This window comes from Ovis canadensis, chromosome 18 (genome assembly GCF_042477335.2).
Source record: "Ovis canadensis isolate MfBH-ARS-UI-01 breed Bighorn chromosome 18, ARS-UI_OviCan_v2, whole genome shotgun sequence".
NCBI classification, from domain to species: Eukaryota; Metazoa; Chordata; class Mammalia; order Artiodactyla; family Bovidae; genus Ovis; species Ovis canadensis.
Window position 1 is genome coordinate 42,106,641 of NC_091262.1, and position 21,517 is coordinate 42,128,157.

At 41.7% G+C, this 21,517-nt stretch overlaps 1 protein-coding gene across 6 annotated transcripts in view; it reads right to left on the bottom strand.

Moving 5' to 3' along the window:
- Positions 1 to 21,517, bottom strand: part of TJP1 (tight junction protein 1) — a 113,263-nt gene that overhangs the window by 55,912 nt on the left and 35,834 nt on the right. For all 6 annotated transcript variants that reach the window (XM_069559613.1, XM_069559612.1, XM_069559611.1 and 3 more), the window contains exons 3-4: positions 4,193 to 4,317; positions 3,159 to 3,261 (exon numbers count right to left, since the gene is read on the bottom strand). In XM_069559613.1, the coding sequence (XP_069415714.1) occupies positions 3,159 to 3,261; positions 4,193 to 4,317 (228 nt within the window). The remainder of the gene's footprint in view (positions 1 to 3,158; positions 3,262 to 4,192; positions 4,318 to 21,517) is intronic.

Consider the following 21,517-nt stretch of genomic DNA (forward strand, 5'->3'; position numbering starts at 1 on the left):
CATAGGTACCAGAATAAAACACAAGATACACACTCATAACTCTGCTAAGCACCAAACACTTAGACTTTTGTAAGCACCAAAGGCAGAGTCAAGTAAAAGGCTGACAGATATGACAGGATAAAAATGAAAACATTTCCATGATGAAACAAGGTGACAGAAAAACAAACCAAAAATACCATACACTTACACACACTCAAAAAATAACTGGAAAAACAATGTATGCTGTATATACAACAAAAGGCTAATCACCTTAATATAGAAACACTAGTGTGACAGCATCACAATGGAAGGGCAAAGGATAGGAACAGGCAAAGAAACATCATGGGAAGTAGACACACCATGTGGAAACCAAATCCACCTGTAATTTAAAAATGCTCATTTGACACAACAAGAGAAGCCACTGCAATGAGAGGCCTGTGCACCACAACCAGAGAGGAGCTTCCACTCGCCCCGACCAGGGAAAAGCCCGCGCAGCAGTGAAGATCAGGCACAGCCAGGAAAGGAGGGAAGGCTCCTCAGCTGACATACCTTCAGTCCGTCAGTCTGGCAGAGACGTCAAGGGCTGATGAAACTGCACTCTCTCAAAACCTTACTGGTTCTCTGACTGGCAAAAGAGCAACCCATGTACCTCAAGTCATTCATGCCACCTGACTCCAAAAAGCCACTCCCAAGAAAAGGAACTGAATAAGCAGGTACAAAATGGTGATCCTCAACACAACTTTTAAATAATACCTGTGGGAGCTGGACACTTAAATGCCCGTGAGCAAGCGGGGGAGGAAGGGTGAGGTGTGCATACACTGAGACACCACACAGCCATGCCTTCACACACACTTGAGCGTTCAGATAGCTCATCTCTGCAAAGTTTCTGCCCATTCACCTCATAATGCTTTTTTTTGTTATGTTCAGAATTTTAGTAGAAATTACACATGTTCAGTATGCTATAAAAACTTTTTCTATCTTCTCTTCACATACTGTTAAACAAAATTAAGCATATTTATGGTCGTTCTATTGTCAAAGGAGTTCTAAGATTTTAATTCAATGGAAAAGAAATGTACTGAGCCTAATATCCAGGGAGGGGTCTTAGTTTATGGAAAGATATAAATTGACAACCATAAATATGTAAGAGAACAGGGAAGAGGAAGACTAGTAGATCAGAAAGCAGGAGGGAAGGAGCCAGTTACTCAGAACTGGGCAAGGGTGGGGAGCAAATATAAGATCTGAGGTTCTTGTTATGGCTGGAGGTAAAGACATCCTACAATGAAAGGCCACATTCTAAGATACTATGGCTTTATCCTCAAACGGTGATGAAAAACTTGGCATCAACAGATGACATGATCCACTCTCTTTAGATGCAGAACTGAACAACTACCCTTTGGTGACTGAACAGAATTCCACCCAACCCTCTACAGCTTCTCCCTGAAGAGCAAAAATACTTGCCTAGCCTGAGTTCCACCTTCCCAAATGATGCAGACAAGCACAGTGAGAGGAGAACTCAGGTTGCTTTGTACATGTGCTGTTTCAAATACATAACAGAAAATCATTGCTTCTTACAAATCATTGCTATGGTGAGAAAGTCTGGAGTACAGATAACAATTTTCTTGGATGTATTACTGATGTGGGGCACATGTACTAAACATTCTGCATGAAAAAACAAAACAGTTCCATATTCCAGAAGAATGAAGTTGGAGCTGAAGCCCATAACTTCAGGTACAGGAGGAAAAATTCAGTTTATTCAGGAACTCAACCAAAGAACACTTACTCAATTTATAAAAATCAACAACTATAAAAATTAGCCACTTGCTTCTGTAAACACTTACAATCTCATGTTATAAAACCTGTGAAAAAACTCTACCATCAACAAGCCAGTCTGCACATGAACCACACTTTAAGACAACATCAGAGTTACAGCTATAAAAACACAAGTACAATGGAAGCTGTGAAAACACCTGCACATTAGAAGCTGCCTGTCATTTGGAATGTGGTAACTGAATCCTGGGAGCACTACTGTGAGGAAAGCAGGGACACTGCTGCAGAGTGTCCGCACCTCCGACTGGGGGTGAGGGCAGCCTCAGGAAGCCCCCTCTGGCTCTCAGCACAGCTCCCAGAGGTCATACCAAGGCAGGCCTCCTCACTCCAGCTCTCTCCTCTCTGCTGGGTCCACTGTGGTTCAGCCAGTCTGCTGCAAAGCAGAAGGGTCTCAAGGGACAGGGCAGGACAGTCTCTGCCTTCTGCCCCATACACAGCAGCCAAGGCCTCACAGAACCTCAATCAGGCATTTCAGAGTTTAGATGCAGAAGAAACAAGGCAGCGAAGTGGCTAAGGTGCTCTTCTATGTAGAAACATACATGTATGTGTATATTATTTTTTTGGCCACACGCGTGCGGGCACCTAGTTCTCAGACCAGTGACTGAACCCATGTCCTGCAGTGGAAGCACAGAGTCCTTAACCACTGAACAGCCAGGAAAGTCTCTATGTAGATATAATTTTTTTAAAGTAGGATTTTAACATTAAATCCATTCTCTGTCACAACTGCCTAGTTTTAACTGTGATTTGAGGCCAGTTACTGAGAGATTACTGAACTTTATCTCTTACTAAAAACAAGAAAAATGGGGGGAAAAAACTTCTTAAATATGAAGTAAGAGCCTAGCAAACATACGAAAAAAAAAAAAACAACAAAAGTTCCCTGAACAACTCTAACAAAATAACCCTTACCACTCTCTTTCCTCTTTCCTCAAACTGTATCACAGTAACAAGGTAGCAACATTGTATGTGTTTAAGGGATGACATAAAATTTACCCATTAAACAAATCCTGTATCAGAAAAACTGTGCTATAGACTTTAAACTGATTATCTGTCAAGATTCCACCTAATTTAAGTGTTTTTTTTAAAAAAGGAAATACTAAGCCATAAAGAAGTAATTATTTAACCAGGAATTCCTTCCTTCCTCTACAATCAAAAAAATCCTGGAATCTGAGCTTTGAGAAAATACACACTAGTAACAAAACATACCACCAGTATCAGAAGAGGTGCTGTATATGTAAATAACTTGAACTACTGTCCCAGATTTTATTTTCTTAAATGGGAAGAATGAAATCAAACACTGAAAACATAACAGTACAGCTGGTACCTTTATAAAGTTAGAGGTAAAAAACACTTACAATTTTTGCGTTTTTCCCACTTTTCCTTAGTTGCTGAACAGCAAACGCATGCTCAACATTATCCATGGAGACGCCATTAACCATTGCCACCCGGTCATTTTCCCTAAAGAAAAAAAACGATCAAAACAACATGTTAGACAAATCACACAGATAAGTTTATAAAGGTGTTTTCAAGACAGGATTTAAAAAAGATATTCCTATTATGGGCTAATTAATCTATCTTCAGATCAATAATTATTAAAATGTACAACTATTTTCTTTCAGATCGCCCACAAGAAATGTTTAGCAAGTAACTAACCACAGGTCATTTATTATTTAGCTATTAATACAAAGGTTCTTGAAAGGACTGAACAAGTATACTGCTGTTATTGGTCAGTGGCCAAGTCATGTCCAACTCTTTGCAATCCACTGGACTATAGCACGCCAGGCTCCTCTGTCCATGGGATTTTCCAGGCAAGAATACTAGAGTGGGTTGCCATTCCCATCTCCAGGGGATCTTCCTGACTCACGGATCGAACATGGGTCTCCTGCATTTGCAGGCCGAATCTTTACCAATTGATCCACCTGTGAAACCCTGATCAGGTACTACAGCACACAAAATGACTTCTGCTGGTACCGTTACATGCATTCAATGATACTAGGTCATAAGCCTGGGAAAAGTTATTTTATCTTTAAAGATAAAGCCTTTCTCCTTCCAGTTTTCTTTCAGTCCTCCTAATCATACTCATGTTTTTGCAAGTGCATTTTTTGCCTCTCTTCAATCTTGCTAATCTCCCTGCTTAACAAGAAATGGTAAGACTCTTGGTGAGCAGCTCCTGAAGGCTAGATTCTACTCCAAACTGAGTAACAAGTTTTATTTTCAGTATCTTTACTTTTTACAGTGACCTACTTAAGGTAAGTGAAACTAGCTTTCCATTTATGACAGATAAGCATAAGCACATTTTTTAGAGGACTCACTAGCATGACGTGCTGGCGGCAGAGGGCAGGAGAGTACCTGTGACCTGGTGCCCACGAGGAGAAAGAAGCACACTTACTGCAGCTGCCCTTCCGCAGGACCCCCCTTCAGCACATCTGAAATCACGATGGAGGTTTCCCCGCTCTGGAAATGTGGATTATCTCTTCCACCAGATATTGCAATTCCAAACCCAAATCCAGGAGCCTGAAGTAACAATGAGAGTAAAATGTCATTATCAGGTCATCCTCTACAATCAATCCTACACAAAACACTCCTCACTTGTCCAGACAGGCATGAGGATGAGAGATCCTGGTATGGGAACACAGCTCTAATGAATGTAATGCTGGGTGGAACAGAAAACTGCCAACCACGTCAATGTTAAGAACTACAACACACTTAAAAATTCTCAAGACTGAAATTCTCAGTTCCTTTTTGCTTAACAAAAGGTTTCTTGAGGGAACTAGCAGTGCCCCAGTAGATCACCACAAATACTGGCAAACAATTCACAGAATGACATATAATAAGCATATACATCAGAAGCTATTTTATATAATAAAATATCAGTAGCTGTGAAAATCAATTTCCTTCACTTACACTAAGAATCTCTATTGAAGTAATACACTACAATGTCTTTGTACACTGTATTCAACAGAAAGTCCATTAACCATATCAAGCAACTTTAATTACTTATATTTCTAATTAAAGAAAATTATAATGAATTAATAACTTCTAAATAAGCTGAAAATCTTTACCTTAATGACTAAAGATGGTCCAGCACAGAGAAAAGTCAAAATAGTTCCAAGTTATTTAAAAACTGCCTAATTTCCAAGAAAGCCACACAAAGGAAATAAGGGAAGTACTCAGAGTCGTCTAAGCAAACACCCAACATTTTCCTAGGGCTCCAGAATCAGTGAGTCAGGGGCCACGTGTTCACATAATACGTGTGAACATAATACAGGGGCTTCTGTGCCCCACAAGCCAGTCCACGAGAAGACCATGTCCACCAGAGAGGGGTCCATCATGACCTCTCCTTGCACCCCAGAGTCTACCGAAACAGCCGAGGAGGAGGAAGAAGGGGAAAACTCTTCTGCAAAAAGAATAAACACCAGCAATTCCACTCCTAGGTATACTCCCAAGAGAAATGAAAATCCGTGCATGCAGAGAAATTCACACCCCCACACAGCAACATCTGTTAACAGCCAGAAAGGGAACCAACCCAAATGTCCATCAACTGATGGATATGGTCTATCCATAAAGTGAACTCTTATCTGCAACAGAAAGGAACATAGTGGTGGTATGTGCTACAAGATGGGGAACCTGGAAAACAATGCTATCTAAAGGAAGCCAACTACAAAAGACCACACACACAGACAATTCCTCTTATACCAGATTTTCAGAAATGACCAACACGTATAAGACACAGTAGACTGGTGATTTGCTGAGGGCCAGGGCGGAAGAGAGGGATGGAGAGATGGGGGAGGAGTGGCTAATGAGTACATCATTTCTTTTTACAGTAATGAAATGTTTAAATAAAGTGACTGGTGATGGTCCCACAGCTCTGTGACTAAACTAAAAAGTCACTAAAGTATACCTTTTAAAGGGTGAATTGTACAGTATGTGAATTACATCGCTAAAGCTACTGCCCTCCCCCCACCTCCAAAAAAGGCTAATGAGAAAAACAAACAGAAAAACATCTGGGTGGCCAAAGTAAAGGCAACTGCCTGAATCTATGTCTCCAAAATAATACAAAGCAAATCACTACGCAAAACCATACCTTTGATATAATTCAGAAAAAGAGAATATCCAAATTTCAAAACAGCTAGACACAGGGCTCAAATTTCAAAAATAAATAAAACAGGAAATGATTAGAAAGAAAGCAACTATTAGCACACAATTAGAAAACATAAGAGACTACAGAACAAATTCAAATAAATGGGATAACTTAGATAATGGAAAATTTTGTAAGGAAATATAGATTACTGAAACTGACTCTATTAGAAATTAAGTTTAAACAGCCCAGTTTCTGGAGAGCAAACAGAGATAGTTAGGACGGAATTATCTCACAAAAAATACCAGGCACAGATATTTCACAGGGGAATTCCACCAAAACATCGATGTCCAGAGAGCCTTGGTACTCCATGAGTCATTCCAGGGCATTCTACCATTAAAGGGAGATTTCCAAACTCTTCTCAAGAAGTAACTGTAACACTGACATCTAAATGTGATAGTGACTCCCCATGACCAGGACAGAGCCTCCTCCAAACAGTACAGCCTAACACCATTTTTAAAGGCCTACATCACACAAATATACCATGAAAAGGTGGTTTATTTCAAAAATTGGTGTATTAGGAAAGCCATTATATAAGAGTTCTATACTAGTAAAACTAAGGGGGGTGGGGCGGAAATTCAGAGATTAAATTCATAGACCCTGAAAAGGCCTTTGACAAAATCCAACATTCACGACCAAGGGGTCGGGGGTGGGGTGGCGAATCAAGAAGACACTTTCAATCTATTTTAATATTTTTTCCCCACACACATTATTTGAAAAGGAGAGGAGTTACTTAGCTCAGTCGTGTCCGACTCTTTGCGACCCCATGAATCGCAGCACGCCAGGCCTCCCTGTCCATCACCAACTCCCGGAGTTCACTCAGACTCACGTCCATCAAGTCCGTGATGCCATCCAGCCATCTCATCCTCTGTCGTCCCCTTCTCCTCCTGCCCCCAATCCCTCCCAGCACCAGTCTTTTCCAATGAGTCAACTCTTCACATGAGGTGGCCAAAGTACTGGAGTTTCAGCTTCAGCATCACTCCTTCCAAAGAAATCTCAGGGCTGATCTCCTTCAGAATGGACTGGTGTTACTTTAGAAAGTCTTTAAGGTGATGATGGATATTCACATTCCATTTTATATCGATGACAGTTTCTTAATAGGAGGGTGTAGTGTACAATCTGAAACTGACAGACAACCTTCTGTATTTGTTGTTACACCAACACCCGTCCACTGGTCCATTCTTGAATGGGTATTTTATCCATTGTGATTTTATAATAACATGAAAGTGAAAGTCATTTACTTGTGTCTGACTCTCTGCAAACCCATGGACTATACAGTCCATGGAATTCTCCAGGCCAGAATACTGGAGTGGGTAGACTTTCCCTTCTCCAGGGGATCTTCCCAACCCAGGGATCGAACCCAGGTCTCCAGCATTGCAGGTGGATTTTTTACCAGCTGAGCCACAAGGGAAGACCAAGAATACTGGAGTGGGTAGCCTAGCACTTTTCCATCTTCCCAACCCAGGAATCGAACCAGGGTCTCCTGAATTGCAGGTGGATTCTTTACCAACTGAGCTATCAGGGAAGCCCTATAATAGATGTCTTTAGTCATTTGGAAAATACTTCAAATGATGACACATTTCACCACTATATAACATTTTTTAAGTTATGCTTTAATAAATATCACCACCAATTCAATCACAGTCTTTAAGTACTGCAAAGTATTGAGCTCATCTCATGGTGGCAGATAATCCAAAGTATAACAGAACATTTTGTTGAGGAGGCTACAGCAAAAGAGGCCCCACTGCTAATGGGCATGCAAAGTGCTGCACCTCTGTGGGGAGGAACCTGGCAATCCTAACAAAATCACAAACTGTTTACTCACACAACAGTAAGAAAACATGCATGTGCACAGTCATTCACTGCAGACTGTTACCTGCAAATACTGGAAAAAACTAATGCCCAAGGGTGACCTCCAGGGCAGGGTGGGGAGGGGTGTGTTCAGTTCGGTTCAGTTCTATTTGCAACCCCATGGACTGCAGCACGCCAGGCCTCCCTGTCCATCACCAACTCCCGGAGTTTACTCAAACTCATGTCCATTAAGTTGGTGGTGTCATCCAACCATCTCAATCCTCTGTCGTCCCCTTCTCCTCCCGCCTTCAATCTTTCCTAGCATCAGGATCTTTTCCAATGAGTCACTTCTTCACATCAGGTGGCCAAAGTATTGGAATTTCAGCTTCAGCATCAGTCCTTCTAATGAATATTCAGGAGTGATTTCCTTTAGGATGGACTGGCTGGATCTCTTGACCATTCAAAGGACTCCCAAGAGTCTTCTCCAACACCACAGTTCAAAAGCATCAATTCTTCAGCGCTCAGCTTTCTTTAGTCCAACTCTCACATCCATACATGACCACTAAAAAAACCAGCCTTGACTAGACAGACCTTTGTTGGCAAAGTAATGTCTCTGCTTTTTAATGTGCTGTCCAGGTTGGTCAAAACTTTCCTTCCAAGGAGTAAGCGTCTTTTAATTTCATGGCTCTAATCAACATCTGCAGTGATTTTGGAGCCCAGAAAAATACAGCCAACCACTGTTTCTACTGTTTCCCCATCTATTTGCCATGAAGCAATGGGACCAGATGCCATGATCTAAGTTTTCTGAATGTTGAGCTTTAAGCCAACTTTTTTACTCTCCTCTTTCACTTTCACTAAGAGGCTCTTTAGTTCTTCTTCACTTCTGCCATAAGGATGGTGTCATCTGCATATCTGAGGTTACTGATATTTCTCCTGGCAATCTTGAGAGATGTGTTATTCTTTGGCTCTTTTTCCTCCTTGGGAAGAAGCTAGGACTAATCTTCTATTCTGTATGCTTTAATGCTTACATTTATAATTCATTTAAAAATTTGATAATTCATTTAAAAATTTAAAATGTAACACAAAAATATTAAAGAAATGCCCCAAATGAAAATGTCAGGAACTCTCATGGACAGGAGAGATGAGTAGCTATTTCTGAGGATTTGCTTGTGAACAGTGAGTGTAGTTCTGACTGCAGGAGACAGGGCCTCAAAGCCAGCCGACCGCACACTGCGGGGCGTCATCCTCCTGCGTCAGCACTCCGTATGCTACCTTCATGACTACCCAGGAGGTCTTTGATGCTGAGCCCTGGCTACAGATGAGACCCACTTGGGATCAGTGTCAAAAGTGCTTGACAATTTCCAGCTCCTCAACTGATACAAATTAAATAATACTAGATGAGGGCGATGGCAGGTATTCTTTTAAAAATCTTGTATCATGCAAAATGTCAGGCTGGATGATTCCCCAGCTGGAATCAAGATTGCTGGGAGAAATATCAACAACTTCAGATATGAAGATAAAACCACTCTAATGACAGAAAGCGGAGAAGGCAATGGCACCCCACTCCAGTACTCTTGCCTGGAAAATCCCATGGAAGGAGGAGCCTGGTGGGCTACAGTCCATGGGATCACTAAGAGTCGGACACAACTGAGCAACTTCACTTTCACTTTTCACTTTCATGCACTGGAGAAGGAAATGGCAACCCACTCCAGTGTTCTTGCCTGGAGAATCCCAGGGACGGGGGACCCTGGTGGGCTGCCGTCTCTGGGGTCGCACAGAGTCGGACACGACTGAAGCGACTTAGCAGCAGCAGCAATGACAGAAAGCGAAGAGGAAATAAAAAGCCTCTTGATGAAGGTGAGAGAGTGAAAAATCTGGCTTAAAACTCAACATTCAAAAAACTAAGATCATGGCATCTGGTCCCAACACTTCACAGCAGACAGATAGGGAAAAAGTGGAAATAGTGACAGATTTTATATTCTTGGACTCCAAAATCACTGCGGACGGTGACTGCAGCCACAAAATTAAAAGACACCTGCTCTTTGGAAGGAAAGTCATGACAAACCTAGACATATTAAAAAGCAGAGACATCACATTCCTGACAAAATTCCACACAGTCAAAGCCATGGTTTTTCCAGTAGTCATGTATGGATGTGAGAGGTGGATCATGAAGAAGCTGAGCACCAAAGAATTGATGCTTTCAAACTGTGGTGCTGGAGAAGACTCTGAGAGTCCATTGGACTATAAGGAGATCAAAACAGTCAATCCTAAAGGAAATCAACCCTGAACATTCACTGGAAGGACTGATGCTGAAGCTCCAATCCTTTGGCCACCTAATTCGAAGAGCCAACTCACTGGAAAAGACCTTGATGCTGGGAAAGATTGAGGGTAGCAGGAGGAGAAGGGAATGACAGAGGATAGATGGTTGGATGCCATCACTGACTCAACGGATATGAGTTTGAGCAAACTTGGAAATACTGAAGGACAGGGAAGCCTGGCGTGCTAAAAGCAACAAAGTGATTCTAACGGGCAGTCAGGGCTAAAAATCTCAGTCTTAAACACTGTGAACATCAGACGTGAGTGACCGTCACAACTCCATAAGGCTCAGTGACCCCCACACTCCCTCCCTCCCAGGGAAGGCCCCCTCTGAAACCTGTGCAGACTGACACTCTCACCACTGTTTCATCTGGCCTCTCCTCCATTGCACCAGTCTACTCTCTATTGGGCTGCAAGGATTATTATTCTAGAGCAAATATGCCATTGCTGTTCCATTACCCTCCACACTGGCAGTATCCTGAAAGGCATGGCCAACGCGCTTCCCAGCACTGGTCCTGGCTCTGACACTCGTCACCAGTGCTCCCACTTCAGCAGTCCACGCACATCAAGCTCAGCTTTCACATCTTCTCTGCTTGGGATTCCTATGGCTCCTCACCCTTCGACATTCAGGGTCACTGCTGTCTCCTTCCTAAAACCATCCCAGCCCTCCACGGGTAGCAGTCCTGTCTTGTACACTCCCTGAGCACCCACGCCCGGTGCAACCCCACACCAGCACAGCAAGTAGCCTGGATGTCAAAGCTCCACTTGGGAGGGAGCTACACATGCTTCTACAGTCCCAGCTAAGCCCAACCCTGCACCGGTCTAACATAAAGTGGCTGAACAACATTAGTGCAGTAGTGCACTTTAAGTATCTGACTGACTATTCAGTTTAGCTCCATTTCCCTTTACAGAGTTGTCTTTTTTCAACTTGCACATATTTGAGCACTAAATAATCATTAGCAGCCATAGTAGTTCCAAGGATTCAGAATTTTCTGCATCTCCAAATAAAATCAAGCAGGGCAACTATACAACAAAAACCCACATTCACAACAAAACCAGGTAACCAATACACCCCATTGAGGACTCAGGTGGAGATGAGCAACACCTGTTAGACTTGCGTGCTCCCAACTTGAGAAAAGAGCCACAGGCAGCTGACATCCCCAAAACCGGAGGAACCCCCAAATAACTGATATAATAGCAGCTGAAATCAGTCATCAATGAGAGCAGGAGCCTGCAGAGAGCCTGAATGGTGGGAGCGGTGTCACCCCAGGATTTCTCCACACAGACCAGCCAGGCCCTGTGAAGACTGCGGGTTCAGACTCCCAGGGACAGGAGAACACAGCATACAAGGTACAGAGGGCACAGGCCTAGAAAGCGTCCGAAAATAGCAGCTATGTTTCTTGAGCACGAGCATACACATACAAGAAGACCAAGCCAATTTCTAAAAGTTCAAGAAGGCTAATTTCCCATAAAAATGAACAGAAAAGGGATTATGATAAAACCCCCAACAAAACTGCTATAGAAGATGGTGAGCAGCAGAATATCCCTAAGGAAAATGAAAGCGTGGCAAAAAGAGTGCTTGAAAGAAAGAAAAATAAAGGATCAAAACTGCGACTTTTATGAAACAAGTGAAAAGACATAAAGAAAACTTACAGGACATAACAATACAAACAAGAATTTTAAAAACTAAAAAATGACGCTGACAGAATTCATGCTAATTAGAAAATTTTAAAAGCAATTTTATATGGGACACAAATAAATATACTACCATGAAAGAAACAAAGTAAAAGAGAGAAATCATTTCTATAACAGAAATGATTCAGGGACTTTTTTTAAAAAAGGATTTGAGAGGAAATGACAAATAATGAAGACAGGCAAAAGAGATAGAACATATATAAAAGGAGTTCCCAAAGAACAAAACCAAAATAAAAGAAAAAATAAAACAGTAAAACTAGAATTAAATAATATTTCCTTTCCTATATAGATTATATACATAGATAAAAAACTGTACATACTCAAAGGACACAAATCCCTGTAGATACCTGAGAATACCAATTCAGAGGAAGCACCAAAATATATTCAAGTAAACTGACTAGATTTTCAGGAATAAGACTCATTTGTATCTAGGCAAAATTTTAAAAGAAATAAAAACCAGATTATTATCACATTAGGGTAGTGACCCATTATGTCAAAAATACTCCAGGGAAACAGTGAGTTACGGGGTTTTATGTCCAGTAAAGCTAATCTTCAAGTATAAAAGGGCAGAGATAAGCTACTAAACATAGGAAAACCTTAGGGAATATCAGTTTTCATGATCCTTTCCTAATAGAAAATAACGTTCTGACAATCAAAATGACAAGCATCACATGAAAAGGACTGGTGATAAATATACACCTACTTACAATACTAAGATTAAATGAGGATTAAAGGATGAAAGGGTTAAATTGTATAATAACTATATGATCAAGACAGTTGTAAAACCATTTCTTTAAATGGGGAGAAGAACAGTATGAGCATTTGCTAAAAAAAACTTTTAATACTGTTTCCAGTAATCAAAACTGACAGTAGTGTAATTATTATTATCCCAAGGCAATTGTATACTCTGTATTGGATTTACAAAAAGATTAGCATGGTGCTTTTCAGAGGGATTTTCAAAAGAAATGGAAAATAATCCACTTTTCTCATATATGTTAACCATAAAAAAATTTAGATGCATCAAAATGTAGTTGATTTTCATATTTTTGCATGAGAAAATGTCCAAGATACTGATATTTTTATTATGGTGATGGGAGAACTGGTTTAAAACAGTATAATATGATCTCATTTATTTGTATGCACACACACACATACATGGCTATAGTTTTTAGATGAATTAAAAGCATCAGAAGAATTTTATTTCCATCTTATTTCATTCTTTCAAGACCACAGGCAGCCACAAGCAACACTAACCTGTACTTCTACCTTTGCCTGGTAGTGAAACTAACCTGATGGTAAACAGGAGACCTACAATCTGTTCAGTTACTTTCCAATTTCACTGGACATGCCCACTCCATTATAACTGCTTCTGCAGAGAGTAGTTACAACAGGGGCCATATGGCCAACAAAGCTGAAACTATTTACTGTCTGACCTTTTGTATCAAGAGGAATGATTTGCCCACTCATCTGCTGAAATGTCTTATTTTTTAGTCAAAGGATAATTGCTTTATAGAATTTTGTTGTTTTCTGTCAAACTTCAACTTGCATCAGCTGTAGATGTACATATCACCCTTCCCTCTTGAACCTCCCTCCCAATCCCACCCCTCTAGGTTGATACTGGAACACCTGTTTCAGTTCCCCACTGGCTATCTATTTTACATATGGTAATATAAGTTTCCATGTTACTCTCTCCATACATCTCACCCTCTCCTCCCGTCTAAGTATTTCTTGATCCCTTAAAAGACTTCTTAAAAGGGGGGAAAGAGTCCTGAAAATTGCTGGCTGCCGAAATAGAACTGCACAATATGAACACACTCTCCTCCAAAGACTCTTCTCTCTCCTTCAAAAAATGCTCAACTTTTTCAAGATTCTTCTTGCCTTTTTCTCCTCCTGTTTTTATGCCAGATTTCGACAACTACATTTCTACATTTATTCTAAAACTTAATGTTAACTCTTCTCACCTTACACACGCAGTTTACTTCTACAGTTTCTGTCATTTGCCTCCTCTTCCCTTCTTCTTCCAATCTACCCTCAACAGTCCATGGAAACTGTTCCAGTTATATGTTTTCACAGTGAACATGGGGTCAAAAAATTTTTGGACTAAATGGATCCTTGGCAATCATTTGCTCAAGCTCCTTTTCACCACTGATTTCAGAAAGCCTGGAGTCCTCTAGTCACTTCATTAGCCGGTAAGTAGACCACACGTAGGGTCTCTGTGGATTTGGTGAGGAGATGAGGATTTTCTCAACTCTGATACGCTCCAGTTCTGTGGGATCTCAAGAAGTCTGAAAGACCAGTTCAAAATTAGTGGTGAGCCCAGATTAGGTCAGAAGTCTCAAGACCCCTCACAGCTTTTCCACTGGAGCTCGGTAGTTACCAAAATGTTTAAACCTCTACGACTGTCAAATTCGTCGTTTTCAACTTCTGCATCCTTCATCAGACGCCTGGCTACTCTCTGTGTCCCCACTGACTCTTACACTGAGACTCTCACTCCTGGAGATCCGGTTGAACATTACAGCTTTCATTTTTATTCCTATTCCACTTCCCTATTTCCAGCTTCCTACAGGACACCTCCAGAATACCCACTTAGGGAATACCAGACCACCTTACCTGCCTCCTGAGAAATTTGTATCCAACTCAAGAAGCAACAGTTAGAACCAGACAAGGAACAAGGAACTGGTTCCAAACGAGGAAAGGAGTACGTCAAAGCTGTATATTGTTACCCTGCCTTATTTAACTTATATGCAGAGCACATCACGCAAAATGCCAGGCTGGAGGAAGCATGAGCTGGAATTAAGATTGCCGGGAGAAATATCAATAACCTGAGATATGCAGACGACACCACCCTTATGGCAAAAACCAAAGAGAAACTGAAGAGCCTCTTGACAAAAATGAAAGCGGATAGAGAAAAGCTAGCTTAAAACTCAACATTCAGAAAACTAAGATCATGGCATCCAGTCCCATCACTTCATGGCTAGTAGATTGAGAACAATGGCAATAGTGACAGACTTTATTTTGTTGGCTCCAAAAATCACTGCAGATGGTAACTGCAGCCATGAAATTAATCAGACGCTTGCTTCTTGGAAGAAAAGCTGAGTTCAGTTCAGGCACTCAGTCGTGTCCGACTCCCTGTGACCCCATGAACTGCAGCACGCCAAGCCTCCCTGTCCATCACCAAATCCCAAACTCATGTCTATTGAGTAGATCATGCCATCCAACCATCTCATCCTCTGTCATCCCCTTCTCCTCCTGCCCTCAATCTTTCCCAGCATCAGGGTCTTTTCCAATGAGTCAGCTCTTCACATCAGGTGGCCAAATACTGGAGTTTCAGCTTCAACATCAGTCCTTCCAATGAACACCCAGGACTGATCTCCTTTAGGATGGACTGCTTGGATTCCCTTGCAGTCCAAGGGACTCTCAAGAGTCTTCTCCAACACCACAGTTCAAAAGCATCAATTCTTTGGCGCTCAGCTTTCTTTAGAGTCCAACTCTCACATCCATACATGATTACTTGGAAAAACCATAGCCTTGACTAGACAAACCTTTGTAATGTCTGTCTAGTAATGTCTCTGTTTTTTAATATGTTGTCTAGCTTGGTCATGACTTTTCTTCCAAGGAGTGACCGTCTTTTAATTCCATGGCTGTAATCACCATCTGCAGTGATACTGGAGCCCAAAAAATAAAGTCAGCCACTGTTCCTCCATCTATTTCCCATGAAGTGATGGGACCGGATGCCATGATCTTCGTTTTCTGAATGTTGAGCTTTAAGTCAACTTTTTCACACTCCTCTTTCACTTTCATCAAGAGGCTCGTTAGTTCTTCTTCACTTTCTGCCATAAGGGTGGTGTCATCTGCATATCTGAGGCTATTGATATTTCTCCCGGTAATCTTGATTCCAGCTTGTGCTTCTTCCAGTCCAGCATTTCTCATGATGTACTCTGCATAGAAGTTAATAAGCAGGGTGACAATATACGTACTCCTTTTTCCTATTTGGAACCAGTCTGTTGTTCCACGTCCAGTTCTAACTGTTGCTTCCTGACCTGCATATAGGTTTCTCAAGAGGCAGGTCAGGTGGTCTGGTATTCCCACCTCTTTCAGAATTTTCCACAGTTTATTGCGATCCACACAGTCAAAGGCTTTGGCATAGTCAATAAAACAGAAATAGATGTTTTTCTGGAACTCTCTTGCTTTTTCCATGATCCAGCGGATGTTGGCAATTTGATCTCTGGTTCCTCTGCCTTTTCTAAAACCAGTTGGAACATCTGGAATTTCACGTATTGCTGAAGCCTGGCTTGGAGAATTTTGAGCATTACTTCACTAGCGTGTGAGATGAGCAAACTAGACAGCATATTAAAAAGCAGAGACTTTGACAGCAAAGGTCAGTCTAGTCAAAGCTACCGTTTTTCCAGTAGTCATGTATGGATCTGAGAGTTGGACCATAAAGAAAGCTGAGCACTGAAGAATTGATGCTTTTGAACTGTGGTATTGGAAAAGACTTAATAAGAGTCCCTTGGAAGAAAAGTTATGACCAACCTAGATAGCATATTCAAAAGCAGAGACATTACTTTGCAAACAAAGGTCCGTCTAGTCAAGGCTATGGTTTTTCCAGTAGTCATGTATGGATGTGAGAGTTGGACTGTGAAGAAAGCTGAGTGCCGAATAATTGATGCTTTTGAACTGTGGTGTTGGAGAAGACTCTTGAGAGTTCCTTGGACTGCACGGAGATCCAACTAGTCCATTCTGAAGGAGATCAGCCCTGGGATTTCTTTGGAGGGAATGATGCTGAAGCTGAAACTCCAGTACTTTGGCCACCTCATGCGAAGAGTTGACTCATTGGAAAAGACTGGTGCTGGGAGGGATTGGGGGCAGGAGGAGAAGGGGATGACAGAGGATGAGATGGCTGGATGGCATCACGGACTCGATGGACGTGAGTCTGAGTGAACTCCGGAGAGTTGGTGATGGACAGGGAGGCCTGGCATGGTGCCACTCATGGGGTCACAAAGAGTCGGACATGACTGAGTAACTGAACTGAACTGGACCACAAGGAGATCAAACCAGTCAATCTTAAAAGAATCAGTCCTGAATATTCATCAGAAGGACTGATGCTGAGGCTGAAGCTCCAATACTTTGGCCACCTGATGTGAAGAACTGACTCACTGGAAAAGACCCTGATGCTGTCAGTGACTGAAGGCAGGAGAAGGGGGTGACAGAAGATGAGATGGTTGGATGGCATCACTGACTCGATGGACGTGAGTCTGAGTAAGCTCTGGGAGTTGGTGATGGACAGGGAAGCCTGGTGTGCTTTAGTCCATGGAGTCACACAGAGTCGGACATGAGTGACTGACTGAACTGAACAGGACACCTCAACTCCTCCAAAACTGTCCTTTTCTCCACAAAACTGAACTTACCACCAATGTTCTCAAAAAAAAAAAAAAAAAGCCAAACTTTGGCCCCTTTCTTATCAATGTTACTACTTTTTATTTGACTCACTTTATTAAAAAAACATGTAGTTTATGTAATAGAACTACAATAGTTTTGAAATTTTAGGTATTATAGTCCATAAATATTCCTTATATTTAAAGTTAAATTTTACATGTAAGTGAGAAGAGCTTATGCTGTGTCCAGAGACCTGCAGTCAAGATGCTCCTCTTTGAGACCATTTCCCTAGACCTTTCTGAGACTTAGTTTATTCCATGTGGTTACTGACACCTGTCACAACGCTGGGAAAGATTGGGGGCACCAGAGGATTAGATGGTTGAATGGCATCACTGACTCAACGGACATGAAACTGAGCAAACTCTGGGAGATAGTGAAGGACAGGGAAGCTTGTCATGCTGCAGTTCAAGGGCTCGTGAAGAGTCAGACATGACTCAGTGACTGAACACCACCACAGAGAATTAAATAAAGGCTCTGAAACGTTCATAATGCACTCTATAAATATACACAATGGCATCCAACCAGACAAAACAAGCCTAGCTTAGCTTATATCCTGACCTAAGTGTAAATGCTTACTTCTACCATCATACACTGGTTGGCAACTACTCAACAAACATGCAGAATTCCACTCTCCTAGCCTCTTTTCTTAGAACAGCTTTATTGACAGATAAATTCATGTCACAGCTCGTATCAGTACTTTGTTTCTTGTTCAGCAATATTCCATTGTGCAGATATAAGACACGTTGCTTATTTATCATCAGTGAATGGGTATGTGGGCTATTTGTAGTTTCAGGCTACTGTGAATAATGTTGCTATGAACACAGATGTTTAAGCTATTGTGTTGGTATCAGTCTTCATTTCTCTTGGGTATATATATGCCTAGGAGTAGAGCTACTGGTCACATGAAATTCTATGTTGACCTCTTGAATACCTTCCTTTACCATAGTTGGCTCCACCAGCCAACATCCAATCTTCATCAACACTTTTTTACCGTCTGCTTCTGTGATCACAGTCATTCCAGAGGGTGCCACTCTCACTTTTGACATAGTTCCCTGATGGTCAATGGCACTGAGCACCTTTTCATATGTTTACTGAATAGTTTTGCATCTCCTTTGGAGAAATGTCTTATTAAAATTCTTCAGTCCATTTAAAAAACTGAATTGTCTTTTTACTTCCAAATTTCTGTATTCTGGATACAACTCCCTTCTCATGCATCCTTTGTGCTCAATTGCTCACTCATGCCCGACTCTTTGCGATCCCATGGACTGCAGCCTTCCAGGGTCCTCTGTCCATGGAATTCTCCAGGCAAGAATACTGGAGCAGGTTGCCATTTTCTCTTCCAGAAGATCTTCCCAACCCAGGGATCAAACCTGCATCTCCCTTGTCTTTCTGTATTGCAGGCAGATTCTTTACTGCTGAGCCACCAGGGAAGTCCCTATCAGATATCCGATTTGCAAATATTTTCTTTCTCCCATTCTATGGGTTATCCCTTCACTTTCTTACTGAAAGTTTCTTGGTTTCCTTTGAAACACAAAAAATTTTAATTTTGATGCAGCCTCATTTTATCTGTTTACTCTTTAATTGCTTGTATTTTCAACATCTTGTCTAAGACATCACTGCCTAACCTGAGGTCATAAAGATTTATTTCTATGTTTCCTTCTAACTTACGTTTAGGTTTTGAGTACATAGGTTAATTATGTTCTCGGTGTGAAACAGGAGTCAAAATTCACTAGTTTTCATATGGTCAACCAGTTATCCCAGTACCATTAGTTAGGACTATTCCTTTTTTCATTGAATTATCCCGGCCCCTGTTCCAAGGTTATTTATTCAACTACCTCTCTATTTGAAACTCACCTGCTTGACCTTGTATTATCTATCTCTTAACTAGATTCCTGGCTTTCAACATACTTTTCCCATTTAATTTTTTTAGTTTTAGGTGTACAACATACTGCTTAAAAATTTTTTTTACTCACAGAGTTGATTATTTTATAAATAGTAGTCTTATCTCCTAACCCCTCTACTCCTATCTTGAACCTCCCGTTTCCTCTCTTCACTGGCAATCACTAGTTTGTTCTCTATTATCTGTGTCTGTTTCTTTTTGTTATATTCACCAGTTTTACTTTTGATTCTGCATAGCATCTTTCTAATAAGTATAATACTCTCTAGGTCCACCCATGTTGTTGCAAATGGCCTTATTTCATTCTTCTTTACGGGTGAGGAATATTCCATACTATCTGGTGGCTCAGACAGTAAAGAATCTGCCACCCGCAATGTGGGAGAGACCTGGTTTTGATCCCTGAGTTGGGAAATTCCCCGGGAGGAGAGCACAGCCCCCCACTCCAGCATTCTTGCCTGGACAATCCCCATGAACAGAGGAGCCTGGCAGGCTGCAGTCCATGGGGTCGCAAAGAGTCGGACACAAATGAGTGACTATGCACAGCACAATATTCCACTGTGTTTACGTACATCTTCTTTATCCATTCACCTGTTGATGAACACTTAGGTTGCTTTAATATCTTGGTTATTGTAACTAGTGCTGCTGTGAGCACTGAGGTGCATGTATCTTTACAAATTAGTCTTTTGTTTTCTTCAAATATACACCCCAAAGTGGAACTGCTAGATTGTATGGTAGTTCTATTTTTGGTTTTCTGAGGAACCTCTGTACTGTTTTCCATAGAAGCTGCACTAATTTACATTCCCACCAGTGTACGAGGGTTCCCATTTCTCCACATCCTCACCAACACTTGTTATCTGTAGACTTTTTGATGATGGCCATTCTCAAGGTCCCAAGAGGTCCTGGGGCTGGTGTCAGTCTGCTGGCAGGTAGGGATGAGGTCCAGGGGACCACAGGGGCTCATGCCCTATGGAAGAAGTGAAAAGAGGTTCCAGGGCTAGTACCAGTCAACTGGTGGGCAGAGGCAGGTCCTGGGGTCTCTGGCTGCAGGGAAACCAGGAACCGCTGGTGAGAGGGGCTGAGACTCAAAGGGTGCTGGGCTGGTGCTTGCCCACTGGTGTGTGAAGCTGCTCACAGGACTGTGCCAATTCACAAGTGGGTGCAGCCAGGTCCCCAGGTCTCTGGCTGCAGGTCCTGGGGGTCCTGGTGCTAATGAGCTGGAAGGATGATTCCAAAATGATCCCTGCCAGCACCAGGGGCCACAAGTTAGAATGAGCTCCCCAAAATGGGCACTGCCAGTGTCTGTATCCCCTGGGAGTCCTGTGGTTGCCTCCTGACTCTCTAGGAGGCTCTCCTAGATAAGAAGGCGGACCTGATCCAGGTTCCTTTCAAATTACTACTTATGCCTTGGGTCCTGGACAGTGTGAGACGTTCTATGCCTCTTGAAGAGTGAAGTCTACTTTTCACAGCACTACTGGTGTTCAAAGCCAAGGCCTGGGGTTTCTGGGAATTCGACTTCCTGGTGCAGGACCCCTGGGCTGGGCAGCCTAATGTGAAGCTCACACTCCACTCCTCAGAGAACCTCTGCAACTGTGATCATCCTCCCAATTTGTTGGTCGCCCACCTAAGGGTATGGGTCTTGACAGTGACTCCACCCCTCCTACCCATCTCATGTGGCTCCTTATCATCTTTAGTTGTAGATCTTCATATCCCCAATCTTGGTCATCAGTAACTGCTCTGTAAACAGGTGTTCATTCTGGTGTACCTACAAGACCAGGTGAGCTCACAAGGTCTTTCTTCTCTGCCATCATGGCCAAGCCTCTCTCAAAGTTCTCTCAACCCTTAAATTCCTTAGTATAGAAATATCATTTAATCTTTCACATATTAATAGTACTTTTTCAGAAAATAAAAAAGTAGAGAAACCAACTCATTCCAGAGCATTTATTCATTTCTCAAAGAACTTTAAACATATATGTGTTTTCTAAGGGAGAACATCTCAAAGTAAAGAAAGCCATGGGTACGTCATGGGAGGGAAGGGTGGGACACAGGGCCACCTGGATGCACTACCATCTCAAGCGACAGACCCTGCACCTGCCAATACTATAGCCATTATATACACGACTACTAAGCACCCAAAATGTGGCTATTCTTACCTGAAATGTGCTGAAATTGCACGATGTGTAATTTCGGTTTTCTAAGACTCAGTATGGAAGAGAAAAAGCAAAGTATAGTATATCAATTTTTAAATATTAATTACATGTTGAAAATGACAATATTTTGTATACAATGAATTAAATATCTATTATAAAATCAATTCACACACAGTTTACATTTTTCAACATTAAGAATAGGAAAATTATAATTACATTATGGTTTTTATTATATTGCTACTGGGCAATGCTACTATTTTATCTCTGAAAAGCGATTGTGTTGACTATATAGGC